Source organism: Ammodytes marinus (genome assembly GCF_949987685.1).
Source record: "Ammodytes marinus genome assembly, chromosome: 10".
Taxonomy (NCBI): domain Eukaryota; kingdom Metazoa; phylum Chordata; class Actinopteri; order Uranoscopiformes; family Ammodytidae; genus Ammodytes; species Ammodytes marinus.
Window position 1 is genome coordinate 28946300 of NC_137214.1, and position 13145 is coordinate 28959444.

General features: G+C 42.9%; 1 protein-coding gene across 1 annotated transcript; it reads right to left on the minus strand.

The window, feature by feature from the left end:
- Positions 1 to 1229: 1229 nt before the first annotated feature.
- Positions 1230 to 11665, minus strand: myot (myotilin). The gene is made up of 10 exons (XM_080035171.1): positions 11536 to 11665; positions 9985 to 11270; positions 9452 to 9605; positions 9023 to 9115; positions 7382 to 7419; positions 6295 to 6433; positions 5531 to 5738; positions 4932 to 5097; positions 4070 to 4203; positions 1230 to 1674 (listed from the first exon to the last, which is right to left on the minus strand). The coding sequence occupies exons 2-10, from the start codon at positions 11253 to 11255 to the stop codon at positions 1532 to 1534; spliced, it is 2346 nt and encodes a 781-aa protein (XP_079891297.1). The 5' UTR covers positions 11256 to 11270; positions 11536 to 11665; the 3' UTR covers positions 1230 to 1531.
- Between the last annotated feature and the right edge of the window lie 1480 nt (positions 11666 to 13145).

Genomic DNA, 13145 nt, shown 5'->3' on the forward strand with positions numbered 1-13145 from the left:
TAACATTGCGCCTTGATCTTTCCTCTTGCTTTTATCCCTGTCGCATCCCCGTTTGTTTTCATTTGGAGGCTCCGTCGATGTGAGGTCACTTCCGGTGCGCACTGGATTGTGGGTCAGAATCCCCCAAATAGCATGCTGTTTTCAACACTAAAAATCTCGGCGGGATGTAGTAGACATCTGGGTATTTCTAACCATACTAAATCTGACCTAAAACTTTCTTTCTACCATACTAAACAGCAGATAGTATGTGATTTGGAACGCAGTCTTGGTATCAGAATATCGGCCTGTTGCCATTTGTCCAGTTAACTCGTTTATAGTCCACCTCTGTTTGCTTGAAGTTTTTTGCCAAACAACTTTAAAATGTCCCAACACTGATAACTAATAACTTCAGTTCAAATAAATAGCTTCATTCACATACACTTTATATTAATAAACCAACTTTAAAAACATTTAAAACACATCTGGGCAGTGAGTGAGTGATTGTGACATCTGAGCTCCCTTTACACAATAGTGGAGATTAGTTTAAGTCTATTTAATAGGCGCTCCGAGGAACTTTTAGTTGTGTTAATTCTTGCGCCCCCTTTGGACAAAAGCGGTAGTGTTTATTTACTACGCCAGCTGTTGTTCCTGGTGAGCGTATACCCATGAGAAAGGCATTAAGAAAAACTATATAAAAATAGCATTCTTTGCACTGATGGTCTCGTTTGCTGTTACATGTCATTTATGATCATCAGAGGAAAAATGAGGCCGTTTCAGAAATATTGAAAAGTTCCTCGTAGCACCTTTAAATAAATGTTATCTTTACAGACACATCATCATCAGAGGCAACAGCGGCTGCATTGAGGGACGGACATTTAAATTCAGAGAAGGTGGTGGGTCAGGTCTAAAGTGCAGTGGTGGATTGTGGGTATTGAAGTTCCTTTGTGTTCTCTAACCTACACCATTAAAAAGAGCTAGAACCTGTGTTTAGGATCATCCATAAATATTCAAGTGAATTGTGTTTAAAGCTATAGCGCGTAACTTCTGTCGCCACCACGAGGTATTCTGAGTAATTACAACAACACTGTCTGTCTGTCCGTGCATCTACATGAGGTAAAGTATTTCAGTGATTGCGCATTTATTTCTCTCAACTTTGAGTCAACTTATTTGGTAATGGCTTGAATGTATCTGATATTCATGTACATGAAAAAGTTACGCACTACAGCTTAACAACATCAAATGGATGAGAATAAAGGTTGTTTTGTGCATGGTAGCAAGACAAACTTTTAACCATAACCATGAAAATGTGGCAAACAGACACCTGAAATAAAACGTGTATGTTTCAATAACTTGCTCTGAAATGTGTCTTTGCCTGCTGTTCAAACCATATCTTCCCTGATATAACAATGACAGGCTTGGGCTCTGAGATGTGTTGCAGTGATGTGTAGGGGTTTGTATCAGTATACATATATGTGTGTGTAGGGGGTCTGTGTGTATCAGTATACAGTATATATATATATGTGTGTTTAGGGGTTAGTATATGTGTGTGTGTCTATAACTCTTCACTCTCGTACAGCGGCGCGGTGTGCTGAGCGGGCGTCTCCACCGTGCGCACGGGCACGTGGCTGAGAGAGGAGAGCAGCTTCAGGGTCTTAGAGCCGGGGGGAGCCGTCTTCATAGGGACAGTGGTGCGCGCTGGAAGAGAAAAAGAAAGAAAGAGGGGGGTGGAGATTACATTATTCTTAACTGTTTATTTCCAGTTTTAACACAGGAGAACATAGACCTGTAGGAATTCCAATCCAAAATATGTAAATATGTAAAATAACAAATAACCGGCTGGACGGGGGGAAGAGAGAGAGAGGCAGGGAGTGAGAGAGAGAGAGAGAGCAGGAGGGGAGAGAGCAGGAGGGAAGGAGAGAGAGGGAGAGGGAGAGATAATTAGTTGTATATTGGTTTGTGGTTGTGTGCCTACAGCCAGGGGGAGCTGTCTTCATAGAGGCAGTGGAAAGGGGGAGAGGAAGGGGGGAGAGAGAGGGAGAGAGGGAGGGAGAGGGAAGGAGAGAGAGAGAGAGAAGGAGAGGGAAGGAGAGAGAGAGAGAGGGAGAGACAGAGGGATGGTTAAAGCAAATTATATACAGTTTATATACAGTATAGTTCCCATACCTCAAAAGTGAGGAAACACTTTCGTAGAAAACCCTGTGCTTTAGTATGATTACAATTTTCAGTTTCAGTTATTCTCATAACTCAGGTTTAGAGTAAAAAAAACATACCTTAAAACATAAATGTCATCAACTTTTCCAGCCCATAAAGACTTCGTAAAGTTTCTGTTTACTAGAGAGTTGGTTTCTTATTATTTCTACTCTCTTGCTGTTTTAAAGTTCATTTATTTAATTTCTATTTCGATGTAAAAAGACTGCGTCCATGTCATTTGAATGATCTAAAGCACTTTGATCTGCATCTATCTATGAAATGTGCTATGAAACCAAACTGTATAACTATTATTACCTCCACATTCCTTGTTTATTTATATAAACAATATAAATAATGACTAACAGCTCTGGTGTCAGCAGTAGCAGCCACAGATTCTAGTGGGCGACTCGACTCGGGCTAAACATTCCTCTCATGCCAGGTGTCTGAAAATAACTCCTCTCTCTGCCCTGCATGTCACAGCAGCTCAGGGCAGATATGTCAGGTTTTAAAGAGCACTGATGGATTGTGGGTAATGTAGTTAATCTAAGGGTGTATTCGGCTGAGTTCCAAACGGCCTACTAACGTCCTCCCTCCTACATACTCAACATGTATATCTCTCCTATTCAACCGTTTTTAATTTTTTTTTAGATATTTTTTTGGCATTTTTATGCTTTTTATTGATAGTGTAGAGACAGAGTTGAAAGTGTTGAGTGACATGCAGAGAACGACCACGGGCTGGAATCGAACCCGGGTCTGCTGCTGGCCGAGGCCCATGGAGGGGACGCCCTACCAACTGAGCTAAAGGCGCCCCTAATCCACCGTCTTTAACGGACATTGTCTCAATTTGTTTATATGGGACGTTTAGTTGATGTAAGTTCTTTAGAAGTTGAGATTTTTGGTTGAGGTAATGTCTGTTAAAAGATGGTTGTATAGGAGAAATATACAGACGCAAACAGACAAGGTTTAGTTAAATAAACCCCGAAATTTTAATTTTAGACCTTAGATTTATACTAGTATGAAAGAAGACCTGTTATGGAAGCAAAATAGCCATAAATCTCAAAATTGACCAGTGCTTGAAAAAACAATGTTTTCGCCTACATGTGTTTGATGATGTTACACTACTAACTACAAGTCCTTAGTGATTAGGACATGATATAGGACTCTTGCACACAGTTTAAAACACTGTGTAAACTATCTTTGTAGACCTGTATTGTTCCATTGTCTGAGTAGAAGAATCGGATGGAGAGGTCTGAATTCACTTTCAGTTTTGCGACCAGCTCATGTGTGACGGTCGGATCAGGTCATTCTCATTGTAGCGCTCTCACTCCTCTTCACAAAGCAGATGGTGTGTTACCTGATCGAGCAGAAACCTAATAGCTGGGTTGTAGTTATTGAACAGACTCCATCCTTGTGTGTGTGTGTGAGTGTATATGTGTGCGTGTGTGTGTGTGTGTGTGTGTGTGTGTGTGTGTGTGAGTGTATATGTGTGCGTGTGTGTGTGTGTGTTTGTGTATGTATGTGCGTGTCTGTGTATGTATGTGTGTGTGCGTCTGTGTGCGTCTTTGTCTGTGTGTGTGTGTGTGTGTGTTTGCGCGTGTGTGTGTGTGTCCATCCTTATCGCTATGTGACTGTGTGATTATGAATTATTCTTTAGTTAAGCTTGTGTGTGTGTTTCTGCCTGATCACATGACAGAGCGTTTGTTTGCTGTATAAGTGGATTCATTGTAGCGGTTAGCACGTAGCATCATCCATCTGTTGGGTCATTTTACAGCCTTGGCTACCATGGTTACTACTTTGTGTTGTTAATGATACAGATAGCTAGATAGATATGGATGGGCCTTTAGATTGCATGGGAACACACACACACACACACACACACACACACAGACAGAGGACTTACTGCCTACGTCCAGCCTGGTGTTGCAGTTGGACATTCCGGCCTCGTTGATAGCGGAGAGCGTGTACCAACCGGCGTCTGACTTCATCACTCGCTCTATCAACAAACACTGACGACCGGACCCATCCTGGTACAAGCTGGGGACATAAAAGCAGTTTATTTAATCAGTTTTTATAACATGGTGGCCAAAAGGTTCTGATGCACAATTACAATCTAAAAGAAAAGATAAACAAGCACCATTTTATATTTTAAATGGCAAATATAAGCGAAGAAATCAATCCCTTCATAATTTTGAAAGTGAAGTCCATATAGAACTGAAAGGAACTAGAGAGTTTGGTGATAATTTTCCGTGCTTTCGTCACCACACCACTTTCGTTTTATCACTATGCCGAGAATTACATTTTGTTTTGAAACAATGTGTGGAAGGACCACAAAAAAAGGCAAGGAGAGAGATCCTACTAGTTGAAATATTAAGTCTTACTTATGTCAAAGAAAAATTATACGATTTAAAGATAGGACTGAATCGGTGGGTAAAAATGACCTTGTAAAGGATTTGTTAGGTTTGATTTGATATCAAATAATGTAATGTATTGATCATCCATTGACTTTCTATAAATAGGGAAAGTGCATATTGATGAACATTTATGTAAATATGTAAAAATACAATCCAGTCTTAAAAAGTAGTGGTTTGGTTATAATAAAGTTCATTATGAGCCTCAACTCATTGACAAAATTATAATCACAAACGTACCTATTTAACAGACATGCAGCTCAACCATATTTAATTTCATTTAACTTTTATTTATCCTCGAGAGACCAATTGAGGGGTGACCAGTAGTATACAGTAGTACATTAATACCCTCACCTCATCCTGGACGGGTCTATGCGCAGCATGTCTTTGTCTTTCTTCCAGTAGAGTTGCGGCGGAGGAGAGGCGTCCACTTTACACTCCAGCCGCACGCTGTCGCCCTCTAGAGCGCGGGAGGGAGAGAACTTCTGCACGAAGGACGGAGGGCGCATCTCCTCCTGGGCTGCAGGGACAATAAGAGGGACTGGCTTATATTCTGTCCCACTCTGATGAAGGACTTCACAAGACGGACTGGTATTGATTTAAGGAAAGACTGCAGGTATATAGGGTCAAATTTAACCTATAGATATCACCACGAAGCTTTGACAGTTGACTACTTACTTCAAAACTATTTTTTGTTGAATAAATATGCAAATTTGGCAATAAATAACTAAGTATGTGCACATTGCCATCTCTTTAAACATATCTAGCTGTTGGATGAATCCAGAGTTAAAATCTTGGTTTAATTTTTCCAATGTATTAATGTCCAGCGTTTTTTACAGAACAGATTTTGGAAACCATGTTTTTTGACTGCAGAGTCTCACGTTACAAAAATCAATCGCGATCACTACGATTAAATCCTTCTACAAAACAAAGACAGCTTTTCCATGTCTTACCTAGCACATCCAGCCTGATGCCGAACCTGCTCTCCCCCGCTCTGTTCTTAGCCACACACTCGTAGACCCCGGCGTGATGCACCGTCACTATCTCTATGATGAAGGAATGCATTCCCTTCTCACACACCAACATCTTGTGGTAGTCGTCAGGGCGGATCGCTTTACCGTCCAGGTACCAGCACACGTCAGGGGCAGGGAGGCCGCCAACCTGGAGGGGGGGGGGGGGGGGGGGGGGGAGAGTTTTTAATTATTTAATATAATTTATTTTAAAAGATAAAATCACTTTTTGTCAAAAACGCTTTAATGAGTACCGGTAGTTAAACAAAGGGTATGTTAACAAGTAACACTGTGGCTAGCAAGTGAGCAACATGTCCGTCTACAGAGCTGTGTATTAAAACCAGGTTTTTTTCTTAGCGCACATACAGTCACAAGACAGGTAGTGAGGAGATTTTTCACTGATTTTGACAAAAAGTGATTTTTTTTACAAAAAGTGTTCTCCAGAATCGCTGACTCCATCTTTTAAATTAAAAAATAAATAAACCAGGACGTTTTCACAGAGATAAAACTTGACAAACAATTGCATTGACCTAGACAGCTATCTTCTCGGTCCTTGCAATTGTATAACATTTTAATTTACCATTGCAATGCATGACCGTGTGTGTGAGTGTGAGTGAGTGAGTGAGTGTTTGGTGCGTGTGCGTGCGTGCGTATGGCGTGTGTGTGCGTGTGTGTGCGTGCATGGAGCCGCGTGTGTGCGTCCTCACCTTGAAGTCGATCCTGCAGAAGCGTCCCTCCTCCACCGTCAGGTCAGACGGGATCTGGAGGAACCGAGGAGCGTAACACTTCTCCTGGATCGCTGATCCCTCGTTTCCTCTCTCGTCTGTCCCCGAGTGACGCCTGCCCCTGTACACAGAGAGAGATTATCTGTCTGTCTGTCTGTCTATCTATCTATCTATCTATCTATCTATCTATCTATCTATCTATCTATCTATCTATCTATCTATCTATCTATCTATCTATCTATCTATCTATCTATCTATCTATCTATCTATCTATCTATCTATCTGTCTATTAGTCTGTCTATCTAGCCATCCATCTATCTAGCCATCCATCTATCTAGCCATCCATCTAGCCATCCATCCATCCATCTATCTATCCATCCATCCATCCATCCATCTATCTATCTATATTTTATTCCTAATCTCAACTTTCAATTGCTTAATGTTACAGCAAACACATGAACTCTGGTTTAGAAAATGCTTTGCACAACACAATGTAGAGACATAGTTAAAGGTGGGTTCAGTGATTCTGGAGAATGCTTGTTGTCAAAATCAGTGAGTATATCTTTGATAACTGGTAATAAATTGGCATGTAAACAAAGGGGCCCCACCGTTTCATACCCACCCATATTCATAATTAAGTAATTTAAAGGTTCTCATCCCAGTTCCTTTCCCATGGTATCACACTTAAAACATGGGGGACACAGGGATGCTTCAGTTAATATTAACAGTTATATGTAACCTGCACATTGCGATGCATGACTGCACAGAGGAACTTGAGGCTAAAGTAAATTACTAAACTCAAAACGCACAGAAACACAAAGTATAGAGTAGCGACTAGCTGAAAAAATCCTAAAAGCAAAATTACTCATCACTTGATGCTGAATCCACCCATGTAAAAAAAAAAAGATTGATTTTGTTTTACAACTGTATAGATTGAGTGAGTAAATAAATACTGCCATGTTGGATAGGAATGTCAAGGGGGAAATCCCATGTTCAAGGTTGTACTGGGTGAAATGTAATCCTGGGTTAATCATTATGAGCAGCATTGAAACTGAAAGTATTTATTTACCATAGTCCTCCTGTGTGTCTTCCTTCTGGGGACTCTGGCTGAAAACAGAGAAAATATTCATGTGAGCTTTCAAACTAACTTTACTATTCTACAGGTTGACGAAATGCCAAAAGGGTTACTCTGTGTGTGTGTGTGTGTGTGTGTGTGTGTGTGTGTGTGTGTGTGTGTGTGTGTGTGTGTGTGTGTGTGTGTGTGTGTGTGTGTGTATGTGTGTGTGTGTGTGTGTGTGTGCGTGTGTGTATCCTGACACAATGGTCCTGTTGTCACCAGTGAAAGGGGCTCGTTCCCAGAAAGCAGGCTAGAAATAGCCGCTGACAAACCTTGTTGCTGTGTGAGTAGGTTTGTGTGTGTGTGTGTGTGTGTGTGTGTGTGTGTGTGTGTGTGTGTGTGTGTGTGTGTGTGTGTGTAAGAACTAGAGAATAGAAGGTGCAAAGCCCTGTGATTGGAAAAGGCTTTTTGTCAGAACATCCTGCATACTGTACAATCTCACACACACACACACACACACACACACACACACACACACACACACACACACACACACACACACACACACACACACACACACACACACACACACACACACACACACACACACACACACACACACACACACACACACACACACACACACACACACACACACACACACACACACACACACACACACACACACACACACACACACAGAGTACAGCTGGCCCATCAAGAGGCCCTAAGAGGGAAACAGTCTTCCTATACAACCATTCAAACCCCAGTAATGATAGTAATGTGTGGTCTTCACTTCATAGCAAAAACGAAAACTAATTGGTATTTGGAGCAGAGCCAACATTCAGTACAGTCAGCACTGCTATAGGGCTGGGACGGTAATACAGTTATACAGTATCCCAATGTATTTCAAATTAACAACAATATTTATGTCATCACCAGCCCTCATTAAAAAATAATTTTGCCTTGTGTATTTGAATGCATCTTAAAATACTTTACAGTTAAATGACATGCAGTGATTTTTTTGTTTCCTTTGTCCAGAACGTGCAGTAGGTTCTATTGAGTTACATTGTGATGAGTTCAAGTGCTGTTCAGTAAAAAATGAGCAGTTGGCAAAGGTAACTTCATCGTGATTAGTTCAATGTAAGCTTGTAAAATATAGTGTTGTAGTGGCGAGAAACTAAAACCAACAGGCTACAGTTGAAACAGAAAAAGTTATAACCTGACATTGTACAGGGGAAGAATTTGGGGAGATTTAAATTTTTTTTAAATTGGATACCGCCCAACCCTACACTGCAACACACATTAGTCCAATCAAAACACAAAGGCTGAGATTGAAGCACTTTGGTCAAGATTCAAGAGGTGTAGTTGTCACATTTATTCAATTACTGCAGCAGTCATTGGCAATGGAATTCTTAAGTCCCGGGCTCCTCTCAACAATGCAATATAGAAGAAGAAAATGTAGAATAGAAACAGAAGTGAAGAGAGCAACAGCTGAGACACAAATAAACATGGGATGGGGAGTGTGTGTGTGTGTGTTGGGGGGGGGGGGGCACTATTGTCCATGTTGCTGTATGGATACATGCATTTTTGCATAGTGAAAAATGAATAAAAAAAGAATGTAAATGTCACAGTGGAGTCTGTGTGTCCTACCTGGTCTGGCTGAGAGTCTGACAGGTTGTCTATGTAGTCTGCGTTGTCCGGCCCCAGCACCCTGCGGGCCATGCGCTCCTCATACGTCAGTTTCTGTCAAGATTAAAAACTTTATACTGTTAGACTGCTGTCTCTCAAACACATGTAGAAAGTGTGTGTTACATAATGTGTGTGTGTCTGTGTGTGTGTGTGTGTGTGTGTGTGTGTGTGTGTGTGTGTGTGTGTGTGTGTGTGTGTGTGTGTGGAAGAATGAATTTCTTTATGATGAATAAATCGTAAGATTATTGCATCGAACACAATTATCAGGCTACACACACACACACACACACAAACACACACATACTGTCACACACACACACACACACACACCTAAACCCCCCCCCACACACACACACACCTAAACCCCCCCGCCCCCCCACACACACACACCTGGCTGGTTCTCCTGCGGGCCTCCTTGTTGCGTAGCTTCTTCTCCAGGTCTTGTATCAGAGCGTCTTTAGATCCCTGGATGTCTTCGTCTGTGGAGCGAGAGGACGAGGGACGGGGGGCGATCACTGCCTTCTTCAGGATCGGCTTAGGGAGGCTGGGGGGGGGGGTGTGAGGGAGAGATTAAAAAATAAAACTTTGATTTTCAAGCGTTTATCTACTAATTAAAACATAAATATTAAATGTTGTATTCCACTTCTACCAAGTCACAAATGTCTAGTTCTGATACTGGGCTTCACAAATAAAACCGATTTGATTTGTCCTCATTCTGGGTTATTTACTCAGGTTAACAACAGATTTAAATCAATTCCAGAATACGGTTTGCATCTATGTTAAATTACGAAAAAAGGGAAAAAAGAAACACACCGATAGCCGGTGATTCCAGCTTTTCACCGTAATCGTAGTGTACACACAAATATTTACAAACAACGAAAACTGTCCAACAATACTTCTGGTAAAAACAAACTCATACTCACATCTTTGGCGGGCCCTTGTAGCTGGCGGGGAGGGAGACCACCGCGGGGGGGACCCTGCTCTGAGCGTTGTTAGGGTTACCGTTGTTAGGGTTAATGTTTGTGTTGTTGACATTCTGCTGTGGGACAGAGAATGCTGAGGGAGAGACAGGGGAACGAGGGAGTGAGGAGGAGGGAGAGGACATTGGCACAGGTCCTGTTACCGGCCCTAACCCTCCTAACCCTAACCCTCCTAACCCTAACCCTGGCTGGCCCTGTTGACTGTAATTCGGAGAAGAGGACGCTCTCATAGGCATTAGGGGACTTGAGGGGGCCAGAGGGGAACGGGACGGTGAAATAGATGTTCTCGGAAGGCCTGAAGAAGTGGGTGAAAGCTTGGAGGAGGAAAATGGGCTAAAAGAGGACGATTTTGAGGGTAGAACGGAGCATAGGAAAGCCGCGGGCGCCGACATGCTATCTTGGTTAGCCGCGATAGTAGCGCTACCTAGCCCCGTAGCACTCGGGACGCTAGGTGTTAAAGTAATGGTAGAACGCATAGTGGTGCGCGGCAAAGTGGATTGAGGGGAGGTAGGGAAAGGGATATTATTAGGAGTGGGGGGTAGAGGGGGTTCAGATGGGCTTAGGACAAGAGAAGGGGAAGGCATAGGAGGAGGTGGAGGAGGGGGGGCAGGGGTGGAAATAGGTGAGCTAAGGCTAGAGGAAGAGGGAGAGGACTTGCTGGTGCCATTGGATTGGGTCTGGATTTGAATCGGGATGGGGATTTGGGTGATAGGTGGCGGGGGTGGGGGTGGCTGTTGAATTTGGGCGTGATTTTGGATTTGATTTTGATTGAGGTTAAGTGATTGAAACTGGGCCTGTGTCTGAGATTGGGACTGAGATAGTGATTGAGTTTGGGTTTGGGACAAAGAGCGGCTAGATACAGCAGTTTGGCTCTGAGAAAACGACTGGCTATGTTGCGCGGTGCTGCTACTGCTGCTTGACATAACCTTAGTTTGACTCACTCCTGGACTATTCAAGGGGCTGTTCAAGGGGCTATTTAAAGGGCTGCTGTTACTGTTAAGGTTAAGGTGTTGCTGGTGTTGTGTGTGTTGGCTGTGGATTTGGGATTGGGAGGAGGAGTTATTTTGGCTCTCGTGGGTCTCTCTTAGGACGCTCTCGTAGCTGGGGGCTTGGAAGGCGGCCTGCGACTGGATGAAGTGCCGCGGCCGCTCGTAGTTGAAGGCGCTGGGGGGAAAGGTGGACGGCTTGTAGGACGGGAGGTCGGACAGGTTCATGTTGGGACCTCCGGACTGGGACAGAGGAAAGAGAGAGAAAAGAGAGACAGAGAGAGAGAGAGAGACAGACAGACAGACAGACAGACATTGATTTTAATAAACAAATTTTGGCCGCGTTTTCATTTGTTTGTATGAAGCAAAGTAACTCACAATAGCAAATGGTAATGATTTAGAATAGACTCATAATTATAAAAAAAAAGATAAAAATTTGGATACCATGACGTCCATAACTCATGTCAAAAACTATAGCAAAATACATCCCAGAGAGCCGTAAACTTACTGTAAAACTAATCTTGCTTGGGCTGAAGAGTTTGGGTGTTTGTGGCGGTGATGGAGTGAGAGGTGGAGGAGAGGGTGTGAGTGGAGGGGGAGGGCTGGGTGTACAGGCTGGGACAGGGCTCTCTCTCTCTGGTTCAGGCCCCACTAGGGCAGGCCTCTGTGGGATAGGGCTGTACTGGATAGGGCCCTCTGAAACAGGCCCGTCTACAGACCGCAGCCCCTCGGAGCTCAGAGCGCTTCCCTCCTCACTCACTCCAAACGCTTCCTCACACGACCAGTGGTTGTTCCCCAGCTGAGGCTCTGGAAAACTGAAGCAGAAAAACAAAATACAGATGTTTTTTTTTGGCATTTTTATGCTTTATTGATAGTGTAGAGACAGAGTTGAAATGGGGCAGAGAGGGGAGTGACATGCAGAGAACGACCGCGGGCTGGAATCGAACCCGGGTCCGCTGCTGGCCAAGGCCCATGGGGGGGACGCCCGACCAACTGAGCTAAAGGCGCCCCCTAGATGTTTGAGTTAATATCAAGATATGAATATATTAAGTTATCTTTAGTAGTCAATTTACAAGAGGCACATTGAAATGAGTCTTTTTGCACATTCTCTCTCAAGTTACTACACTCCAGAGGGGGTCAGAGCGCAGGGTCAGCCATAGTACAGCGCCCCTGGAGCAGTTTGGGGTTAAGTGTCTTGCTCAGCGACACAATGGTAGAGATGGTGGTTCACCGTAGATGTAATAGCAGCCACCACTAGTTTTACTACTAACACCCTCCTGTCCGGTGCCGGGGATCCAACCAGAGACCTCTGATCACCAAAACCAAATAAATCTCCCAACGGGGCAGAATGTGAGTAGCAGTGGTCAGGCATCAAACAGCTGCAACACAATCATCTTCTGACACCAAACAAGTCGAAGCAGAAAAGGGAAAATATTGTTCCAAAAAAAAGATGAAGTTTTTTACCACCAAGATCAACATGTCAGACATGACATTTCAGATGGGCTTTATCAAACCCGCTCCACTGACATGCTTATGCTTTATGTCCCACAAGCCCGGTCTGAGCTGGGAAAGACAGCTTTTAGCTTCAGTGCCCCCGACTCCTGGAACAACTTACAGCTAAAAATTAAACTAAATATATTCATATCCTTTGGCCAATTTAAACAGACTATCCTGGATCTGCCAAACTCTACTTGTAACTGTTTTAATTAGACTATATTGTACTTTATTCCTTTTAATTGCTGCCACTCTTCACCACTTTGTAAATGTTTCAATCGTTTTGTTTTTTCTTCTCTTCACTTGTTGTGTATTTGATGTTTTTGCATTGAATATTTTGTATGTATTGTTGTTTTGAATTTATTTTAAACTCGACGTCATTGTAAATGAGGGTCACCCCTCAATTGGTCTCTCGAGGATAAATAAAAGTTAAATGAAATGAAAAAAAATGTCAACTAGGCAAAATGATCAAATGTATAACTTGAGAATATACTGTATGCTCCAGCACTGCTGGGACTGTCTAATGAGAGAGAGAGATCAGCCTTTTCCAAACCAGTGGGGTCCTTAAACATCCCAAACAATAACAATCCCACAAGTAGATTTTTATTCAAGGCAGTTTGTATG

Bases quoted from the DNA above. Each gene is read 5' to 3' on its own strand.
- myot (XM_080035171.1), bottom strand. From the start codon at position 11,255: ATGAACCTGTCCGACCTCCCGTCCTACAAGCCGTCCACCTTTCCCCCC. The intron at 7,420-9,022 runs GTAGGACACACA...CTCTGTTTTCAG, and splicing joins CAGACTCTCAGCCAGACCAG to CCAGAGTCCCCAGAAGGAAG. The intron at 4,204-4,931 runs GTGAGGGTATTA...TTATGTCCCCAG, and splicing joins ATAGACCCGTCCAGGATGAG to CTTGTACCAGGATGGGTCCG.